The 19116-nt window shown below is 42.3% G+C and overlaps 2 protein-coding genes across 3 annotated transcripts; one reads left to right on the forward strand and one right to left on the reverse strand.

The window, feature by feature from the left end:
- The first annotated feature begins 136 nt into the window (after positions 1-136).
- On the forward strand, positions 137-1952 carry tmem60 (transmembrane protein 60). 2 transcript variants are annotated; one of them, XM_003440370.5, is made up of 2 exons: positions 137-336; positions 556-1952. In XM_003440370.5, the coding sequence occupies exon 2, from the start codon at positions 649-651 to the stop codon at positions 1051-1053; it is 405 nt and encodes a 134-aa protein (XP_003440418.1). In that variant the 5' UTR covers positions 137-336; positions 556-648; the 3' UTR covers positions 1054-1952. The 2 variants fall into 2 exon arrangements, with proteins under 2 accessions (XP_003440418.1, XP_003440419.1); XM_003440371.5 differs by having other exon boundaries at positions 603-1952.
- On the reverse strand, positions 1173-18991 carry LOC100696427 (round spermatid basic protein 1-like). Its single transcript, XM_003440543.5, has 8 exons — positions 18249-18991; positions 17858-17983; positions 16789-17462; positions 9941-10078; positions 9667-9809; positions 9402-9569; positions 8989-9100; positions 1173-5340 (listed from the first exon to the last, which is right to left on the reverse strand). Exons 1-8 carry the CDS (start codon positions 18736-18738, stop codon positions 3655-3657), a joined length of 3537 nt encoding a protein of 1178 aa, XP_003440591.1. The 5' UTR covers positions 18739-18991; the 3' UTR covers positions 1173-3654.
- Between the last annotated feature and the right edge of the window lie 125 nt (positions 18992-19116).

Raw genomic sequence — 19116 nt, forward strand, 5'->3', positions numbered from 1 at the left:
AGTGGACCTTTAAAAAAAAAGAAAAAAAAAAATCAAGGATTTGTTTGGTTAGATCCCCACTAGGTTGCTATGACTGGGTGAAGCCCCAATCCAAAAACACGGTTTTGTTTTGAAAAGGATAAACGTCATTTTATTGAGGACGTGCCCTTGTTTTGAAAGGACTAACCGGAAATGCAGGGTAACTGTCGGCTGTATGTAGCTGAAAGCTAACGTTTTGTCGCATTTCTTCGCCGCTGTTTTCAGTCTGTCTGATATTTTGATATTTGTCTTCGTTTGAAGAGTTTGTTGTTGAAACCCCGGGTTCAAGACATCGAACTGACTCTGCTGCTGAACTCGGTAAGACTGCGAACAGTGGGGTCAATTTTACAAGTTAGCTACAGCTTGCTAACATACATTAGCTTTATGTTTGCTCTAATACTGAGTGGAAGTATCAGGAGATGGATTTCTCTACAAGACCCGTGAGGGTCTGCTTCCTAGTGGGGGAGGTCTAGTTTTCAGTCATGTGTTTATAATTAAGGAGAGACGTGCCTGTGCTATCTTCTGCTGTGTTTTCAGATCACCTTGACTGTGCTTCTCATCCTCCTCCTCCTCACCTTCTTCAGTCTCTCTGGGTGTGGGTGACACTGGCTCTGTGCCAGTCCTCCACAGATGAAGATGTCCCTGGCCCAGCGAGTGCTCCTCTCATGGATATTTGCCCTGATCTTCTTGATCCTGCTGGTCCTCAAGCTGGACTCCAGAATCCACTGGAATTGGTTCCTAATCTTCCTCCCTATTTGGACCTTTGACAGCATCCTCATCCTCATGCTGATAGTGAAGATGGCAGGCCGCTGCAAGCCGGACTTTGACCCCAGGGAGGGTGAGCAGAGCTTGAAGAGGAGGCTGTGGTACCTAACAGCCCTGCTGCTAAAACTGGCCTTCTGCCTGACTCTGTGCTCCCGCTTGGAGGGGCACACAAAAGTGTGGATCAGTGTGGTCTGCATCCCTCTGTGGGTGCTGCTGGGTGGAGCACTGATAGAGCTGGGCTACAGCGTCTTCCACTATAGGAGGGACTGAAATTGCCAGAATGTGAACTTTTTTTTCGAAATACTCAGGCATCTGTGACGAAGGATGCATCACTGAAGGAAGATGCTGACCTTTATTTAAAACACTGTTCCTTTGCTGTAAGTGCAGACTCACTGGGTTAGTGACATCTACACACTGGGGCATGTAGGCTCTGCTTCACCTTCACCTGCTTCAGGCGGCATCAGAGTGTCATTTTGTGACATGTTTTTGGACACGTGTTGCTGCCTTTTAGCTCATTTTTAGTCATTAATAAGGAATGGATTAAACTTAAGAGCCAGGTAAAAAGTCTGGCTGATCAAACATGTGCTACACAAAACATTGATCTTAGCTTTTCTACATTAGCTGCACTCTGTCAGCAACAGTTTGAATGTAGATGAGAACTTCCCCCATCTGCTAATATTAAACGTCATTTGCACTGTACAAACTGCTGTAGACATCTTTTTGAAAGCCAGGAAAAAAAAATTTCACTGTTCATCCTTTTGTTGGCTGTTTTACATCATGTTTGCAAACGAAATACCCAGGGAGATTTAAGAGTAAGTGCAACCTTTGCTGCAGGTCAGTATTTAAGTCTTTTGAGCCTTCATAGCAGGAAAAGGCTGAATTCCAGGATGCAGTGTGTTTGTGGTGTCTCTGGATGAAAAATTCATGATAGAATTTCATCATTTTTTAAAAATCCAGTCATCTCAGAGTGACTGAGATATCTACAGCTGATAAGTGAAGCCAATGTCGAAGTACGTTTAACCTGCATTCTTTTTAATGGCCACCAGGGGGTGATATCTATATCTGTGGTTTCAAGAGCACTTCCAGTGCTATACAAAGACTCTGTGAAAATGATTCTTAGACATAACCTGTTTCAGGTTATATTGAATAAAATTGTAAATTTTGGGCTGTCTATGTGAAAGAGATGTGGATTTTCTGGACACGCTCATTGGCTAACAACTTGTGATTGTGTGTGAGTCCTCCTCCTACTACACTAGCTATGTGTCACACTCTTATACACCTTTGTATCCTTTATTATAACTTCTCCAGCAAACCTATGCTCCAGATGCATTTTAGGAACCTAGAGATCCTGCAGCACAGTGTACTGATTTCCAGGTCAGGAGGGTGTATTAGATGAGAAAATAAAAATTAAAGTTAAGAAGGTACTGCTTCCTTATGCTCCAAGAAGTTAGGAGCATAAGTTCTCATGTTTGATTTGGCATCGATTTTTCCTGATGTAACCCTTCAATTTAGGATTCATCCTGGACTACAACACCACAGTGCCACCTCTTCTAGGATCCAGTCAAGTTTGGCTCAACATGGAGTCAAAAGTCAACAGTGACTTATTTTTACGGTTTTTCTCTGGTGGGAGGGGCTTAGAGTTCAAGCTCACAGCATATTTAGAATACATCCTGCCATAATCTGAGGTTTCTTTTTGCCTCTTCCTTTAGGGATCCCTACAGTGGATCATCTGCCTCCATCTCACCCTATCCCTAGCATCCTGTCCTCTCACACAAACTCTACTCATTTGTAATCCTGTCCTGGTCACTCCCAGTGAAAACATGAGCATCTTCACCTCTTCTCTTTATGTAACAAAACCATCTCCAAACCACATATTTTAACAGGTCTAACTGCTATCTTAATATCCTTCCGCTCCACCCCCGCCTCCACACTCTTCTTTACCTGCCTTGTGCCCTGACTGTTGCTTTGCATGCTTGACCCAGTGGCCAGAAAGGCAAATGACTGTGACCTCATTGATACAAAACACAGGCGAGACTTTTAACGTTGACCAAGTCAATATTTTGAACCATTTATTGAGAGGTTCTGATCAGAGTATAAATCACACTACCAATTCTTAGGAAATAAAATGTATTTACAACAGAATTTTCACATACATCGGTTTCAAATAAAAACAGACAGTAAATGATATAAATAAGTTCTATGGAAAATAAAACCTGTCTTACAAAAAATATATGCAATTTCTGTATACATTTTCTCACATTGGTGCTAATAACATCTATACTGTACAGTTTTGGTACATACAGTATCATTTACAGCCCTGTGTGAGTCCAACAGTCCAGTCTGAAAACAACTACTTGCTCTGATATGGAGGTTTAAAAATAACAAACCTCCAAATCGGCATGAGCAACGATAAACAGATGATTTGAGAGAGATCCCAGGGATCTCCTTGATGTCTCAAACATTGAACATAGGTCGTTCTTACAGCAGGGGAGTACGGATGGTTGTTTTCAGACTGGCTAGACCAGTACCTAAAATAGGTGCTTTAAGAGCGAAGCTAAGTAGTGCACAGGCACTGACACAAGGGGTCACATAACATTTTATATAAAGCCTACGTACATCTGCTAACAAACGTGAAGTGAGCTACTTAGCTTACATTCTTAGACCTTGTTAAAATACCTGCAGAGCGCACCCTCGTTTCACTGCGTCACAGGAGGTCTGGCAGTGTCAAAGCAGCTTTCGCTCACTTTTGTGGTATCTGAAGTAAGGATGCACTTTGAAATATTTTACCAAAGCCTTGGCGCAAGTTGTACAGTTAAAAAAAAAAAAAAAAAAAAAAAAAGGAAAAGAAAAGCAGACTAGACATCTAGACATTCATATTAAGAAGTCTTTCTGTGTTTGGGGTGTGTGTGTTTTCAGGGGCTGTTTTAATAAGTGCTGCTGTGGCGCTGTGTCCTGTAGCGCTGACCCGGGCTTGCCCGGCACAGAGTCCTTTACTTTTGGTCCTTTACAGGGCGCAACTGTCCGACTGTCAGATGCAGGCTTAGAAGAGGAGCCTCGAGAGTCACTGTGATGGTGGCTCTTGGGTCTACTGTCCGTGAAGGAAAGAGCCAAAGTTTGATGGGCCTCCATGGGTTTAAAAAGGTCAAAGGTGACGAGCGTCCGTGGTTGTTTGTGTTCTGGTTGGGCAGGACCAGAAGCAGGTTTCTTCTTCTCTTCTTTGCTGCTGACATCTCTGTCCTTCTTTACTTCTTTCTTAACCTGAACGTTCGCAGGTTTGTGAGTCTTTCCGTCTTCTCTCCCCGATTTTCCCAGCGTGCTACTGTCTTTGCCCTCCCTGTGGCCGCTCTTCTCCTTCTTCCCATGGGAAGACTTGTGTTTATGCGTGCAGGAGTCTCGAGCCTCCTCTCTGTCTGGTCGTGGGTGAGCCGCAGCCGGCGTGCCTCCCCGGTCTTTGTCGTGCTCCTTCTCTCTCTTGACGTGGGGTTGCATTTTTGAGTCCCACTCCTTGGCCCACTTCTCGTCTCTCTGAGCTGACGGGTTGGTTGGGGCGGTTTTACCGCCCTCTCTCATCCGTTCCTCTTCCTCTTTTTTCTTCATCTGCGGCAGTATCTGCGTCGTTGTGCAACCCTCTCGTCCTCCCTCGGTCTTAACTTTCTCCTGCTCTCTCACCCGGTCCTTCTCTCGCTCTCTGTCTTTCCCCCTGTCTTTTTTATCCTTTTCCTTCTCTTTACTCCTGTCCTTTTCCTTCCTCTCCTTCTCTTTCACCCTCTCCTTTTCATCCTTCTCTCTTCTGCCTTTATCCTTCTCCTTTTTGATTTGGGGTGCGTTATAAGTGCTCAGTATACTCTCTTTACTTTTCTCTTTCAGGCCCTGTCCTGATGTTTTGTGCTGCCTCTCTTCTTCCACATCACTTTCCTTCCTAATCTGCTGTGATGGCTTTGAAGGGGCACTATCCGCTCTGTTGCCCTCCTCGTGGTCCATCTGCAGTGTCTGACATGTGTCTGCAGCTCCTTTGCCTTCCTCTTTTACATCTTCCTCAGCTTGAGGTTCCATTAGTGTGGGACTGAGTGCAGATTCATCTCTTTCTTTCTTGACTAAAGGTAGTGACAGTGCTGCTGACAACTCCTTCACGTCAGCTCTGTTCTCTCGCTCTTCCTCGTTGAAAATCTGTGTCGGAGTGTCTGAGGGTGGCCCCTCCCATTTCCCCGTGTCCTCCTCATCCTCCAGCTTTGTCACTGCCTTTACAGCAAGGTCACACTCAGTCGCTTCTACCTCCTCCTCTTCCTCCTCTTTTTTAATATGACATGTTACTTCTCTTGGGGAACACGTCTCCTCTTCCTTCACCTCCTCCTCGTCGTCCTCCTTCTCTTCATGTTGGTGATACTGTTTAAGTCGGATATGCCAGGCCAGACTGCAGACAGCAGACACCGTCTTGAACTGGTGGACAACTCCTCTGGGGATGAAGTAGATGTCATTGTGGTAGAGTTGGATACGGGCGTATCGGATCCCCTCCCTCCTGAGCTGGTTTAGCTTGGCATCATCGATCCACTGCACGCACTGTGAAGGCAAGGACAGGAGCACACGACATTCAACAACTCCTCAGAGAGAGTGAAAACATGCCTGCAGTGATAGTAGATCTTTGTTTTCTTACACTTAAAGCAGGATTAGACACTCTTTTTGAAAGTTTTTTAAAAAGAAAAACAACAGTTTTTAATTCTGTCATAACAAATATATTAGAATATATTTGCTTTTAACACAACCAGGAGAAACAGCATGATTAGAAACACACTCTTCAATTTTCACTTACAAATGAAGTGTTAGGGTTTTAAATATGGTCTCAACAACCAGAGTGTGCAAATATTCACGAACAGTTCTGCTGGTGTGCACAGGGGTGAGGTGAGTTAGTCCCACCTCACACATCCCATTTTCAGTAGGGCTGCCACAAACAATTATTTTGATAGTCGACTAGTCACCGATTATTTTTGCGATTAGTCGACTAATCGGATCGTGCATCCATTGGACGTAAAACGTACAGCTTATTGCACCAGCAGCATCTGCTCTTATATAACATTAGCTTACAGTTTTAAGTGTTTAGGGCAGGGGTGCCCAATCCTAGTCCTCGAGAGCTACTGTCCTGCAGCTTTTAGATTCATCCTTGTTCCAACACACCTGAATCAAATGAATGTCTTGTTATCAGGCCTTTGCCAAACTTGATGACATGCTGAAGAGGTCATCAAACCATTTGATTCAGCTATGTTGGAGTAGGGATGCATCTAAAAGCTGCAGGACAGTAGCTCTCGAGGACTAGGATTGGGCACCCCTGGTTTAGGGTATGTGCTAACTAAAAATAAAGACAAGATGATAGTTTATTAAATTTAATGAGATTTACAGATTGTTTCGGTAAAGTTTAATAAACTCCTTGCTATCTAAAATATAACGGGACACCGGAGTATATTCTGAACATCTCACACTTCTGATAATCAGTTGTCTGCTTGACGTTTATTCGGCCGTGTATGAACTATAACTTTAATCTCAGCCAAACCGATTTACTCAGGAACAAATAAAATACTAAAAAAAAAAAAAAAAGGCCAAACAATAACATTTTTAAGTTATCTAACTGACTTATATATGTTCAACCTGAGTAGCGAAAGACGGTGGTGCGTTTGAAAACGATTTGCCTGGAGTCCGGTGTTCTCACGGGCTCTAGTGAGCCTTGCCCCCGGCTAGCTATGGAGCTAGTGGGTAACAGACGTCTCCGAAAACGTCGGAGCGCTTTTGAAAATATGCGGTGTCTTGATAAACTGAGCAGATATTTGAGGTTTACACAGCTACATTCTCGCCTGAAAATATGTTAAACGTTTATTTTGTGACCCAGAAAGATTAATAAGAGTAATATTAAAACTAACTAGCTGCCGCCATTGTTGAAAACTGAGCAGGGCCGCGCTATGAATTCTGGGACACTGCTTCTTCTTCTTCTTCTTCGGAGTGTAACGGCAGCTGGCATCCTTGTACATGCAGTGCTGCCATCTTCTGTTTCAGTCCGTTATTACACTCTTAAATCCTACTACTTATTCCTGCGTCTTTTGTGATCTTACAAAGCTTCAAACCACGCGTCGACTATTAAATCAGTCGTCGACGATTTTGATAGTCGACGTAATCGTGACTAGTCGACTAATCGTGGCAGCCCTAATTTTCAGGAACCGGAATTTTGGAAGAGCTTGTTATCTAAAAATGAAGCAAACTCATTGATTTGTTTTGCTGTTAATTTTGGTCAACTGAAGCAAATCATGAGAGCTTCTTGATGAACAATCACGTGGAAATAACTTGCTATGAACTTATTTGGGTGAACGATCACTGATGCAGTTTTTGGTCTAGTTGCCAAACAGTTAAAGGTGGAGAGAAGAGCAACACCCTGCCTTTCATCTGCCCATTGCCAGAGCTGACACGTCACATGCAGAAGAGGAAAACAGACTCCACAATGTGCAACTGAAGGCTGTAACGCCAACAAAATACCTGCCAGCAGCTCAATATTTAAGATTCACAATGCCAGAGCTAAGTTTAGCACCCTGTGAGTGTTAGTTTTCTGTTAATTTAAGTTAATTTTTAGCTTTAGAGTAACACTCATGGGCATAGTGAGTGTCTTATCAGCAGTATCCACTTTAGTCGCCTGCACACTTTTGTTTTTTAAGTTTGGCAGCTTATAAAAGCCTAGTTTTAGGTTCTATAATTTTGAGTAATGCATCCCATCTGATAGAAAGCTTTTTGTCATTTTCAGTGTTTTTTTCAGCACACAGCTGACAAGGAGGCACCGTCACACAATAAAAAGCCAACAGAGAGCTATGAACTGTTTCCCCTCCGCTGTGGGTGAGACTTATTGATGCTCAGTGTCCATTAGCGCAAGATCTGAATTGTGCTTTACAGGTTAATCATTTATGGAGTTAAATTCTCCCAGAGGAAGACCACTGAAATAGCAAATTAAAACATTTACATTTGCCCCTGGGAGGGAAAAATTGGTGATATTCCAAAAAGCCAGCATATAGGGCTGCACGATTTTGCATAAAATGAGAATCACGATTTTTTTGCTTAGAATTGAGATCACGATTCTCTCACGATTTTCTTTTCCAATATAAATATTTATTGCACTTATTAACTGCACATCAACTTCGTAACAGTTGGGACTGAACATAAAAACAATAAATGTCTCACTTGTCTACTCTTACGTACAAACCTTAAAATACTTTTAACTCAGTAATTTCTTTGTGCCTGCGGGAGTTCGACGGGTATGGGGAAGTGCTGTATAAGTTTCCCGTTATTGATGTTTGGGTGGTTGACCGGGACGGATTTTCTCCTGTCACTTTCTTGGCCTTTACAGCTTCGTCATACTGCACTTTATGGTGATGTTTAAGGTGGTTATACAAATTCGTAGTGTTAGCTTGCGGTGCTGCTACTATGGCAAACAGCTTGCAAATGATATCTTTTTGACTCTCATCGTCTTCTTTGAAACCAAAAAACTTCCACACGGAGGAATGAGAACCTTTTCTTGGAATTAATGTTACAGTGGGGTTGTCATTCTCACCGCCATCAGCGAGCTTTTCCTCTGCGCTCATTGTGTTTTCTCCCCTCAGGCAGTTTCTCTCACGCGCTCTCCGTTGTTTTTTCCCTGCCAGCTGGCTTCTGTATCGCGTGGTATAAGGCTCCGCCCTTGTCATTTGTTGAGCAGGAAGAGTGAGCGCTTGTTTTCATGCAGATTATGTCCCGGATCAAAATGCGGTACAATCGTCATCTTTTTTTTCTTTTTTTTAAAAAAATCGTTGTCATTTGGAAATGAGATCGCACATAAGTATGAATTGAGATCGCGATTTTCTAACGTTTAATTGTGCAGCCCTACCAGCATATGTGTTTTATAGCCCAACACAACCAAGTCTGACTGCTGTTCAGTGCAGAACAGGTAGTGCACTCTGTATTTATCAGACCTTTTAAATTACTGCTGCTGATTTTATGAGCTATACGGCTTGCTGAAAGATAAGGGCTTGATAGCTGCAAATATAGGCAACCTATTAATTATTATTTTTTATCATTTTAAAATGTATATTTGCACACTTTTTAAAGAAGGCGTGACCTGAGAGACAAAAAAAAAATAAAAAATTTAAAAATCGATTTTTGTCTGGCATGTACTCCTAGACACTGTTAAAAACACCGACCCACCTGAGAGAGCGGGGGTTCGTGGAGATCCAGCTGTAGCCTCATAACCACATCTGGAAAATCTCCTGCGTGGAAACACACAACGTCTTTGGTGATCCGCGCAGGAGTGTCGCTGCTGTAAAGAATACACACAACGTTTGCTGATTAGAGATTGATCACAAAGAAAAAGAAGCAAAAGCTACTCTAGACATATTATTATATAATATCATGATATTTGGAGTTAACAGCACATCAATAATAAGCTGACCTTGGCTGTAAATGTCAGTATTTTACATTGCCTGTCTTGACTGCTGCCATTTTACCTTCATAAAATTTGTAACCATCTCTGTTAGTCTAATATATAATACTAAGCTGTTCTTATACAGATGTTTAAGTGATAAGCTTAAAAACATAAGAAGATGTCACTTTGAACTCACTCCTCTCCACAGCGCACAGCCTTCAGCACACCGACAGCTGCGGTAGTTTGCCTCTCAAAGCCCTGACCGATGTGGTCAGCGTGAGCTCTCGTCCGGTCCTCAAACAGCATCTCTCTAGGCTCACTGGTTCTAGGAAGGTACTGCAGGTTCTTTATCTCATTGGTGGACCTGAAATACGTTTATTTACAAGAGTCACAACAAATTCGAGATGTGCAGGTACCCCTAAAAGATAAATGCAGCTGCTTTAAAGACAGGGCGAACACACCTTTTCCTTTTGAAAGGCGATTTTGGCATGTCTGCCATAGGTATCATCTGTTCTCCAGGTCTGACCCACATGATGGGGCCGTCGTCACTCTCTGTGGGGCTTTGAAGCCGCAGACTGGAGAAGGTTCCCCAGGGCAGGGTCCGCTGCACAAACACAGGACGAGAAACGTCGGGTTACATAACACCTCGCAGCACTTCACAGGCAGAAGTTAAACACATGTTGACACGCCACTGACTCCAGTGGTGTGGACAAATACAGACGCAAGCACACAAACCTCCAGGAAAGGAGACTTCTCTAACATGCTGATGAACTCGGGAAAGTAGTCTCCAACCTCTTCATCCACAGCTCCGACCAGACTGACCTGCCGCATGGCCCCAGCTCGGTACGTTCCCTGGGAATATGTCCGCTTCACCTGCAGGAGGCGCCGCAGAGGACACAGATTAGACCCAGCAGGTAATGACAACTCTAAACGTTAACCTGACATGCTGTTTTACTGCTGCACGAGATGCTTTTAAAACATTATATACACCTTTTATAGGCATGTTCATCTAGCAGCTGAGGCTAGCACAGTCTATGCATTCGTAACATAAATGAAGGAACCCTTCCACTTCACCTGCCCTTAATAAAGCCCTCATTAAGAGGACAAACAGTCTGACAAAGACTTAAAAATCTGTAACACAAAGAAAAATGCATGGAGCAGACATGATGACGTACAGCACTTCATAAAGCTTTATCATTTGTCACAATCTGCCACAAGGCTGTTTGTTTCCTTCCTGCATCGTAATGTACCGCAAGTACTTCTAATCTTAACCTCTAACTAATCATTACGGGTTTGTAGTGATAAGGTTTTAATGATAACACATTGCATTAACAAAAGATCCAACTGGATTCATCTTGGTGGAAATTTTAGAGCAGAAGATTTGTTTATTTAGTAAACATATGTCAGAATATGTCAACAGACCATAAACAGATGATGTTTATGTGATAAATACATTACACAGAGATAGTACAGGTAATCTCCCAACACACTTTCACACAAAGAGTTTAAGTTTTGTTTGTTTGAGACAGCCAAACAGCGATAGCACTAATTTTCTATTGTAGGGGGGCTTTTTTTAACCAAAATGTAATTTGTTCTGTCACAACAAAGTCGGCGCTTTCTGGGTTTTCTCTACATGATTTTTGTAACAAACAATCTCTTTTTTCTGCATTTGATGCTGTTCTTTGTTAGTGGATTTATTTTCCTGCTGTATTTCATTATTACTGATAACTACTGTAATACTTAAGGACACTAAAAATGCACTCATTGGCCACTTTAATAGGTACACCTCACTAGTACCAGGTTGGACCTCCTTTTGGCTTCAAAACTGCTTTAGGTTTTGGAACAAGGGGCTGGAAACGTTCATCAGATTTTGGTCTATATTGATATGATAGCATCACACAGCTGCTGCAGATTTATTGGCTGCATTTCCCAAAGGTGCTCTACTGGATTAAGATCCATGGAGGCTATTTGAGTACAGTGAATCCATTGTAATGTTCAGGCATCAGATGGGTACACTGTGGTCATAAAGGCATGGACATTGTCATTAACAATACTCAGGTTAACTAAGAATTTAAAAAATGCTTAGTTACTACTAAGGAGACCAAAATGTGCCAAGAACCTTCTAAACCCTAATGACGGTTTTGTGGGAAAATCCCAGAAGTTCAGCAATTTCCAGTGAGCACATCTGGCACCAAGAACGACGACACATTCAAAGTCACAGAAATCACCTTTGTCTGTGTAGCTTCTCAGTCATCCAGGTCATGGTAATCTAAGGATCTTGGAAAGAAAAGCAACTGGACTTTTGTAAGTTTCTTGAAGACATTTAACCTCTCATCCGAGAAGCTTCATTAGTAAATCATCTCCCTTCTCCATATGATGCCCACTTTGAACTTCAGCAGGTCATCCCGACCATGTCAACGAGCTTAAATGCAACGAGTTGCTGGCATGTGGTTAGATATTTACAATACTTGATAGCTGAACGTTTACCTAAAACAGCAGCCGGTAAAGTGTGTATACACAGGATTTTTTTATGCATAGAAAGTTTTTACCCAGAGCTGAAGGAAAATCAGCTGCATGGTGATAAATTAATTATTTAAAGTTATTTTGTTAATTGGAATATTATTCACTGAACCACAAAAGTCATTCTACTTATCAGACAGTTAATAATGGCAGGACGCTCCATAGATTTCTGTCAAATAATAAAACAAATTCAACGCCTTTAACTCCACAGGAGCTAATCTTGCATACAGGTGTAGTTAACCACCAAATGGCCATGAACCAGGAAAAACTGCGTTTACATAAAGAGAAAGACAGTTAAACATCCTGCAAGGGCTGAATAACAGCGTTAGAAATTACAATCAATTAACACAGCCCTGCGGTTTCAATGTCGAGGCGCAAACCATTAACTAAATGACCCTAGTTTGTAACCAGCAAAGGACTTTTCACCCATTTCCTGTCATCTCTCCTCTGCTGTTGTTTTACCGACCACAGAAAATAAATGAAAATACATAAAACAGCATATTATAGAAGTACATCTCCATGCATCACACCACAAAGCGGAGATGTGATAACAGAGGGAACAGGAGTTAGACGATTTGAGTTTTTATTCGTTTACAGGTAAATGTGTTAAATGTTTTAAAAAAATGTTCAGCATAATGTGCAAAGATTTGCAATGAGGCAGCGTGTAATAGCAAAACAGACCAAATGTTCCCCTAAAAGATGTTTTCACCAGCCAAAACCATCTCCACTAAAACCTTCAAGAATCTGTATCCCATTTTTCTTTTGTTAAAAGATTTTTATGCATTTTTCACTTTGTTAACTATGTAAAATGATTTGAACCCAGAATAAGTCACATCAGAAACAGTGATCTGAAACAGGGATTCCTAAAGTGTGAACTGTAGACCCACGTCTACTCGGTCTGTGACACAAAGCACTCTGAAGTCAAGCCGTGCAATAAAACACGTGCAATACTACAATCCGTTACTCCCACATGTGAGCTTAGCGTCTGGAGAAACTCCGACATGTCTGACAGCGACACGGCCGCGAGTACATCGCTCACTTTACTCACGGGGGCTTCATCAATCTCACTGTGCCATAAATACAACGACAATAAAGGCTTCCTATTCTATTATAGTCAGCTGAAAGCATTTTTAATAGTATGTAAGAAAAAAAAGTCACCTACACAGTTCACTAGAAAAGAGCTCTCATTATTCCTATTTTCAAATCAGGGGGAGAAAACAGCTTCTCATTTCCAATTTTCATTTCTAATTTCCACAGAGGTAGCAGCTCAACAATTACTGACACATTCAGAGGATAATAATCTAATTAAATAAATGTTATGGCTAAAAGGGAGAGTAGTAAAATAGTAAGAAACCGTATCATTCAAGATCTTAAAGCATTTGAAGGCGATCTGTGTGTGACGTGGTTTAATTATTACTGCTCAAAGCGGGGCTTAAACCTACATCTTGAGACACTAAAGCAGGTACTGCACAAGGATACATTCTTAGACCTTTTAGCTTCTATATTAATGACATTAATGTGTGTAACACAGGTAATAGATTACAAACACATGCTGACACTACAGTTTTATTTGCATGGCTACAGCCAAACTAACAAATTGCTTGGACCAGGAGGTACACTGCTTACAAACACTGTTTCTTTGTGTTTCCAGTAACAAACACAATGGAGTCATCTTGGTTTAACAATGGACGAATGCATAAAAAAAAAAATTAAATTAAATCTGAGCAGCACTGCTAAGAGCTGGTAAGCAGGTTTAGAGACTGGCTTCACCATATTGTATAACCTCCCGGCCTCGGGGATCTGCCTCTTATCAAACCACTTACATCTTTCTCTAATCACGCTACCAAAGTTTGACCGAGAAACCAAAGGCATTTCATTACTGCAATATTTCTTAAGCTATAATTTTCTCTGTTTTATTAATTTCACAAATTACTCCAATACCAAAATAAAGGCTGGAGGACAAAAGTGCCCACAATACATTGTTGCACAGTTTTAACACAGTTTTACAACTGACCCCACTGAGGTAATATAACATGTATCAATTTACTGTCAGTAATATGTATCCTTTAGAGATTTAAGACATTCAGAAAGTTTCAACTCATCTTAAATGATGGCTAAAGAGGAACCAGATCTGTGATCATTAACTTTATGCTGATATGCGTTATATTTAATGCTGCATGCTTGCATATTTATTAGTTGCTCTGTGTTTTCTTACTGTACTGTGAACTTTCATGTTGTAATTTGTTGTGCAGGCTACACTGTTGCACGTGTCACTTCCAGACATATATATCTTAGACAAAATCTTTCTTTTTTTTGCCATAATATTATAAACAATGCATTCTCTCCTCTTTTACTCAGTTTCTCTGTTTGAGGATTTTTTTTGATTGATTTCTGATGAATAAAATCCATGTTAGAGTGAAAAATGTTTTTTTCTGCATACCATTTTCACATAGCTGTCAACTTAAATACATGATTTAGTTTTCTTCAACCACTAGATTGGTTCTTTGGGTCTGAAAACTAGTTTTTAGCTTAGGTAGCTTCCATTTTTGTGCTTCAGATAACATTATGTGCTTACAAATTTAAAATAAAAACATACCAAAGGTGTTTTTATCTCTAGTCTTTGTTAATTTGGTCAAATTTGACAAAACGATTAGCATCAGGAGATGTCTGTGCATATATTTACTGAGGCTGGCGTGTCTGCATGGCTGAGAGTCAGCTGGTGGTGTGTTTGTGTTGTGCACCCTTCTTAACTTTTTACATCGTGCCTAAACTAGCACTAAACTAATAAAAGCTCAGTGGAGATGAGAGAACCCACAGTGGAAACAAACTTGAAATAAACTGAATTGAAAACATGAATGGATGAATGTATAATTATATAAATTAATCCAAAATATAAAGCTACAGCGCTGTATGAAAGTTTCAAGCCACCACTCACTTCTTTATATCTTGCTAGGAAAATGGAAAATAGGTGCAGTAATTTGTTAAAAACATCTACCAGCATGGAAATACAGTATATCTGGCAAAAACAGAGTTTGCTGATATTCCCAAACGGCTTCAATTGAGGTCTGGACTCTGGGGAGGCCAATCCATGACTCACTGTATGTGTTTTGCTATCCCATGTATCCTCCTCCTTCTGCATTGGCAGTGAGTTTTTGGATCACTGTCATTCTGGAAAATGAAGCCTTGGCAATCAGAGGCTTTCCAAGATGGTATTGCAGAGTGGATCAACATCTCAAGGTACTTTTCTGCATTGATAGGTCTGTGTTTACAAGATCCCCAACACCATGACAAAGCCTCCCTCCACCATGTATGCATGGCTGTAGATACTCGCTGTTGTACATCTCGCCGCCTCCGTACATATGAGCCAAAAGTCTGGCATACCTCAGAGGCTTTTCTCCAAAGTTTTCAGCTTTGGGAATCACGTTGTTCCAAAAATACAATTTTACACCTGTCAAACTGTGTTATCTTTGACATTTCAAAATTTGAGAAAATTTCTCATTTGATTCAACTAAAAAGACCTTCAGAAACCACGGAGAACTATTGCTCAAGAGCACTTTAAAGATTACAAGAAAATCTGGCTCCTTTAAAGCAAAATACAAAGAAGTGGGGGCTGGCTCAATATTTTTGCACAATACTTTGTGATAACTCTGTTCCAGGATCCATATCATAAAGCAACATTAATCCCAAAGGAGATAAATCGGGAAAATCTGCTGACAGTTGCACGAAGTTTGGTTTTAGTGAGTCTAGCAACAGGATGAAATGCACCATCTGCCTTATGTTAAAGTCATGATGCCAGACAAGCAGAAGAAATATCTGATTACAAAGCACTTGGAATATCAGTCCAATCGAGAAAGAGAGAGCGAGGGAGAGAGAGCCCTTGGAATAATTTTCTTCCCAGCGAGGGGTCTCTGGCATGAATAATTTTTATTTTTCTTGACCTAAATTGATTCCCCAAAATTCTCCAAGCATGTTAAACGGATGGCTGAATATGAGCTGTGGGTGAGGTGTCTGCTGGATGTCCTTTATCTCATGATTTCTTCACTAAGACGCTGTCAGTAAAAACAGATGCAGACCGATTACTGATAAAATAAAAACTTAGGTCTTGGCACTTCTTCAGACACCTGAACCTCAAATTAAGAGTTAATTTATTCATGGACCATGTTTTAAACGAGCAATTCATCCTGAAAATCACACATACATATTTTTTTTTGCTCTGGTCTGTAGTGCTTGGAGATATGTTTGGAGATATCTGCCTTGAATATAATGAAATGGAAATCGCCTAACTGAGCAAAGACTATTCTCAGCAATTTCTTGTAGGAACTTGATCTTGTTGTTGCTACCATGAAATTCTGGCCATGGGTAGGTGGACACTTCTTATGCAAAGTGATGCAGCTTACAAGTTAACACTTTAAAAACAAAACAGTTCCCATATGAAACTTTTTTTTTTGACTGACTGTAGAAAATACTCAAGCGTAGCTCCGATTTACAACAAATGCTGCACAAAAAATGTCTCTGATCTGTTTACATCTTGTCAATTTTGAATCATCTGAGTAAAAAGGAATCTAGAACAAAACCAAAAGCAAATCTGTTAAGTAAACTGATAACAACATGACCTATGAACTCCTGAAATTCGGCCAGAAGAAAGCGAAAGCTAAGAATTGTGTTTACCTGACACCTCAGGAAAAAAACAAGTATCTGAAACACTGCTATAACCTTTTTATTTTCCTGTTCTCTTCAAGCACATGAACTGAAGGTGCGAGTCCACCTGAAGGTGTCCTTGAAGAGGTTTTCAAGACACACACCATTCGTGCTCACAGCTCAATGAGACCACTTGAAGACAGAAACACTGTGACAGCACGAGTCCCAAAAACCTCTACCCGGTAACAGTGCAGACAAAGACTGTTGATGTGGCGTTTCAGCCTGTCACTGTTAGAGTCTGAGCTGCTCACGCCTCCAGACTACAAAGTGACACTTTACAGTATCAAAGCAGACACTTGAGCATCCTCTCCTTTTCATGCTTTCCAGCACAGAAACTAAAATTAAAAACCAAAACTCATTCTCACCTGAGAATGGAAGTTGGCCATGGTGGTCGTCTCTATGTCCTTCTTCCCGAGCACCTCCATTTTCACTGGTGCGTTGGGGAACTTGTAGGAGAAGTAGTCCAGGAAGTCTGGGAGGTAGGATGCCGCTCCGTGGATGATTCCCATCACGAAACACGCTGCCTGGGCCTCGTCCTCACTGAACGACAGGGTCACAAATTCATCGGCGAAGCGCTGCATCTCTGCTGGAGAAAGGCAGGCCAGCTCCTCGTTGTAGGCGTGCACCACATACGCACCTCCGTTGGCCTGCTGCTCAACGTGAATCAGACGTCCAAACTCCAGGCCAGCCATGCCTGGGGCCGGGCTGCAGTGCAGCGGGGAGTTGTAGCTGAGCCTCTCCCTGACCATGGAGGAGATGGAGGTGGAGGTAGCCGCAGAAACAGCAGCATCCTGGTGGTGTTGTGCGGCACTGTGGTTGAGACTGCTGCTGTCGCTGTTCACGTTAATCCGATTGAGCAACTCCGGCAGACCCAGGGACACCCCTGAACACACAGTCTGGCACGAGCGGTGGTACATTTTGGGTCTGCCTTGCCTCTCCTTCATCCGCTCGCCATCTTTGTGCTTCTTTTTCTTCTTCTTCTTGAGCTTCTTCAGAAGGAGGTCTTCCTCCGAACCAGCCTTGGGCTTCTCCTTACACTCTGTCATACAGACAAGATCGTGTTTAAAATGACAAGCAGCTTTTGCAGCCTGTAATCTCAAGCTAAACTGATATTACAAGTAAAGTTTACTTTGAAACAGCTGATCTGTTGACAACTCTTCAAATGTGAGCTCATTTGCTCTGCTGTGTTATATTTCCATGTTTCTACATTGAATTTATGACATTTACTTCCTTTTAAAACAGAAAACGCTTCCAAAATTCTGGCATAATATCTAAAACAATGCATTTAATCACACGGAAGCCACCTGCTTTTACATTTGAAATACAAAACATGTTTAAGGGCTTGAAATAACTTGAAATTATACCCCCCAAAACAATCAGTGCTGTAGTCTCTCACTTTCAGCTCCACTGCCCAGTGCGGGATTTTATTCCTACCTTTCTGCGGAGAAACCACTTCTCCGTTTTCTCTGGCAATCTCGTGGACAGGTGGCAGTTTGTGATTTTTCCACTCTTTATTCTTGTCCTTCTTCTTCTCCCGGTCTTTCTCCTTCACCTGGTGATCTGAGGAGGGGAAACGAGAGAGGACAGCGAGGTGAAATGCTGCTGCATCCATGCTGGTAGACATAAGTGACGGACAAACAGCTCCACGTGTGTGTTTATATATCACCATCTGGGCCCAATAAACACTGGGCCCGACCTACAGTAAATTATGTAATAATGTCTAAAATGTGTTTTTATGACAGTACTGCTTCGCGGGTGGGTTCTAATTTGCCCATAAAGTGTGTGAGCGCGGTTCAAACAGGGCAGCCCGGGTGGGCTCTCCTACCTCTCTGTAGCATTTTCACGTCGCCGTTCTCGGGCTTTGTATGGCAGCTAGCTGGGCTCACTCTCTCCACAGCAGCGCTCGGGCTCTGCTGCGCTCCGCTGCTCTTCTCCTTCTCCTTGTGTCGCTTCTCTTTCGCCTTTTTTACTTTGTGGGGCGACGCGAGGAAGTTGCTGATTTTGAATATTTTCCGGACAGGGGTGGTGGGCACCGCGACGGCGGTGGAGTGGCTCGCCTTGGCCGGGCCGAAACTCCATTTCGCTGGGCTCCCACAACTCTGCTTCCCGTTGTGTTTTTCCCCTGCGCACACCTCTCCGTTCAGTTTCCTGTGCTTCAGGCCCTTCTCCTCCACCCGGACCTTCTTTGGGGGCGGTGGGAAAATGTCGCTGGAAGACTGCGGACGACTCTCCGGCGGTCGCTTAGCTATCAGGGGTTTAGGGGAATTTGTTTTGCTGTTTGCTGCGAAATGCATGGAGTCCACGGACTCGGCCATCTTGGAAGTTTCTATTTTTTACGGTCAGACGTAACTGGTGCGTGAGAGACAGGCCGGGGGCGGGGCTTAGCGGGTTACGTAGGACGGAAGGAGATGAGAGCGCAGCAGACGGTAGTGTGTTTACGGGCTGCGGGACAACACTGCAGTGAGTGGAGGAGGGCCGCTGACAGAGGCGGCTTTATGGGCTTAATAATGTCACAGTGTTCTGCTTTGCTGGGCTGGACTATCAGCTTTACTCCTCCAACACGGGTGGAAAGGGTCGCAACTACCTTCATCCCACCGAAGAAAGAATTCAGTCATTTTTCAGTTACCTATTATCAGAGGACAATGCAGCAGCCCCCAGTCTATCCGAGGAGCCAAGAAAAAATATTTTATTGT

This window comes from Oreochromis niloticus, linkage group LG7, assembly GCF_001858045.2.
Source record: "Oreochromis niloticus isolate F11D_XX linkage group LG7, O_niloticus_UMD_NMBU, whole genome shotgun sequence".
Taxonomy (NCBI): Eukaryota; Metazoa; Chordata; class Actinopteri; order Cichliformes; family Cichlidae; genus Oreochromis; species Oreochromis niloticus.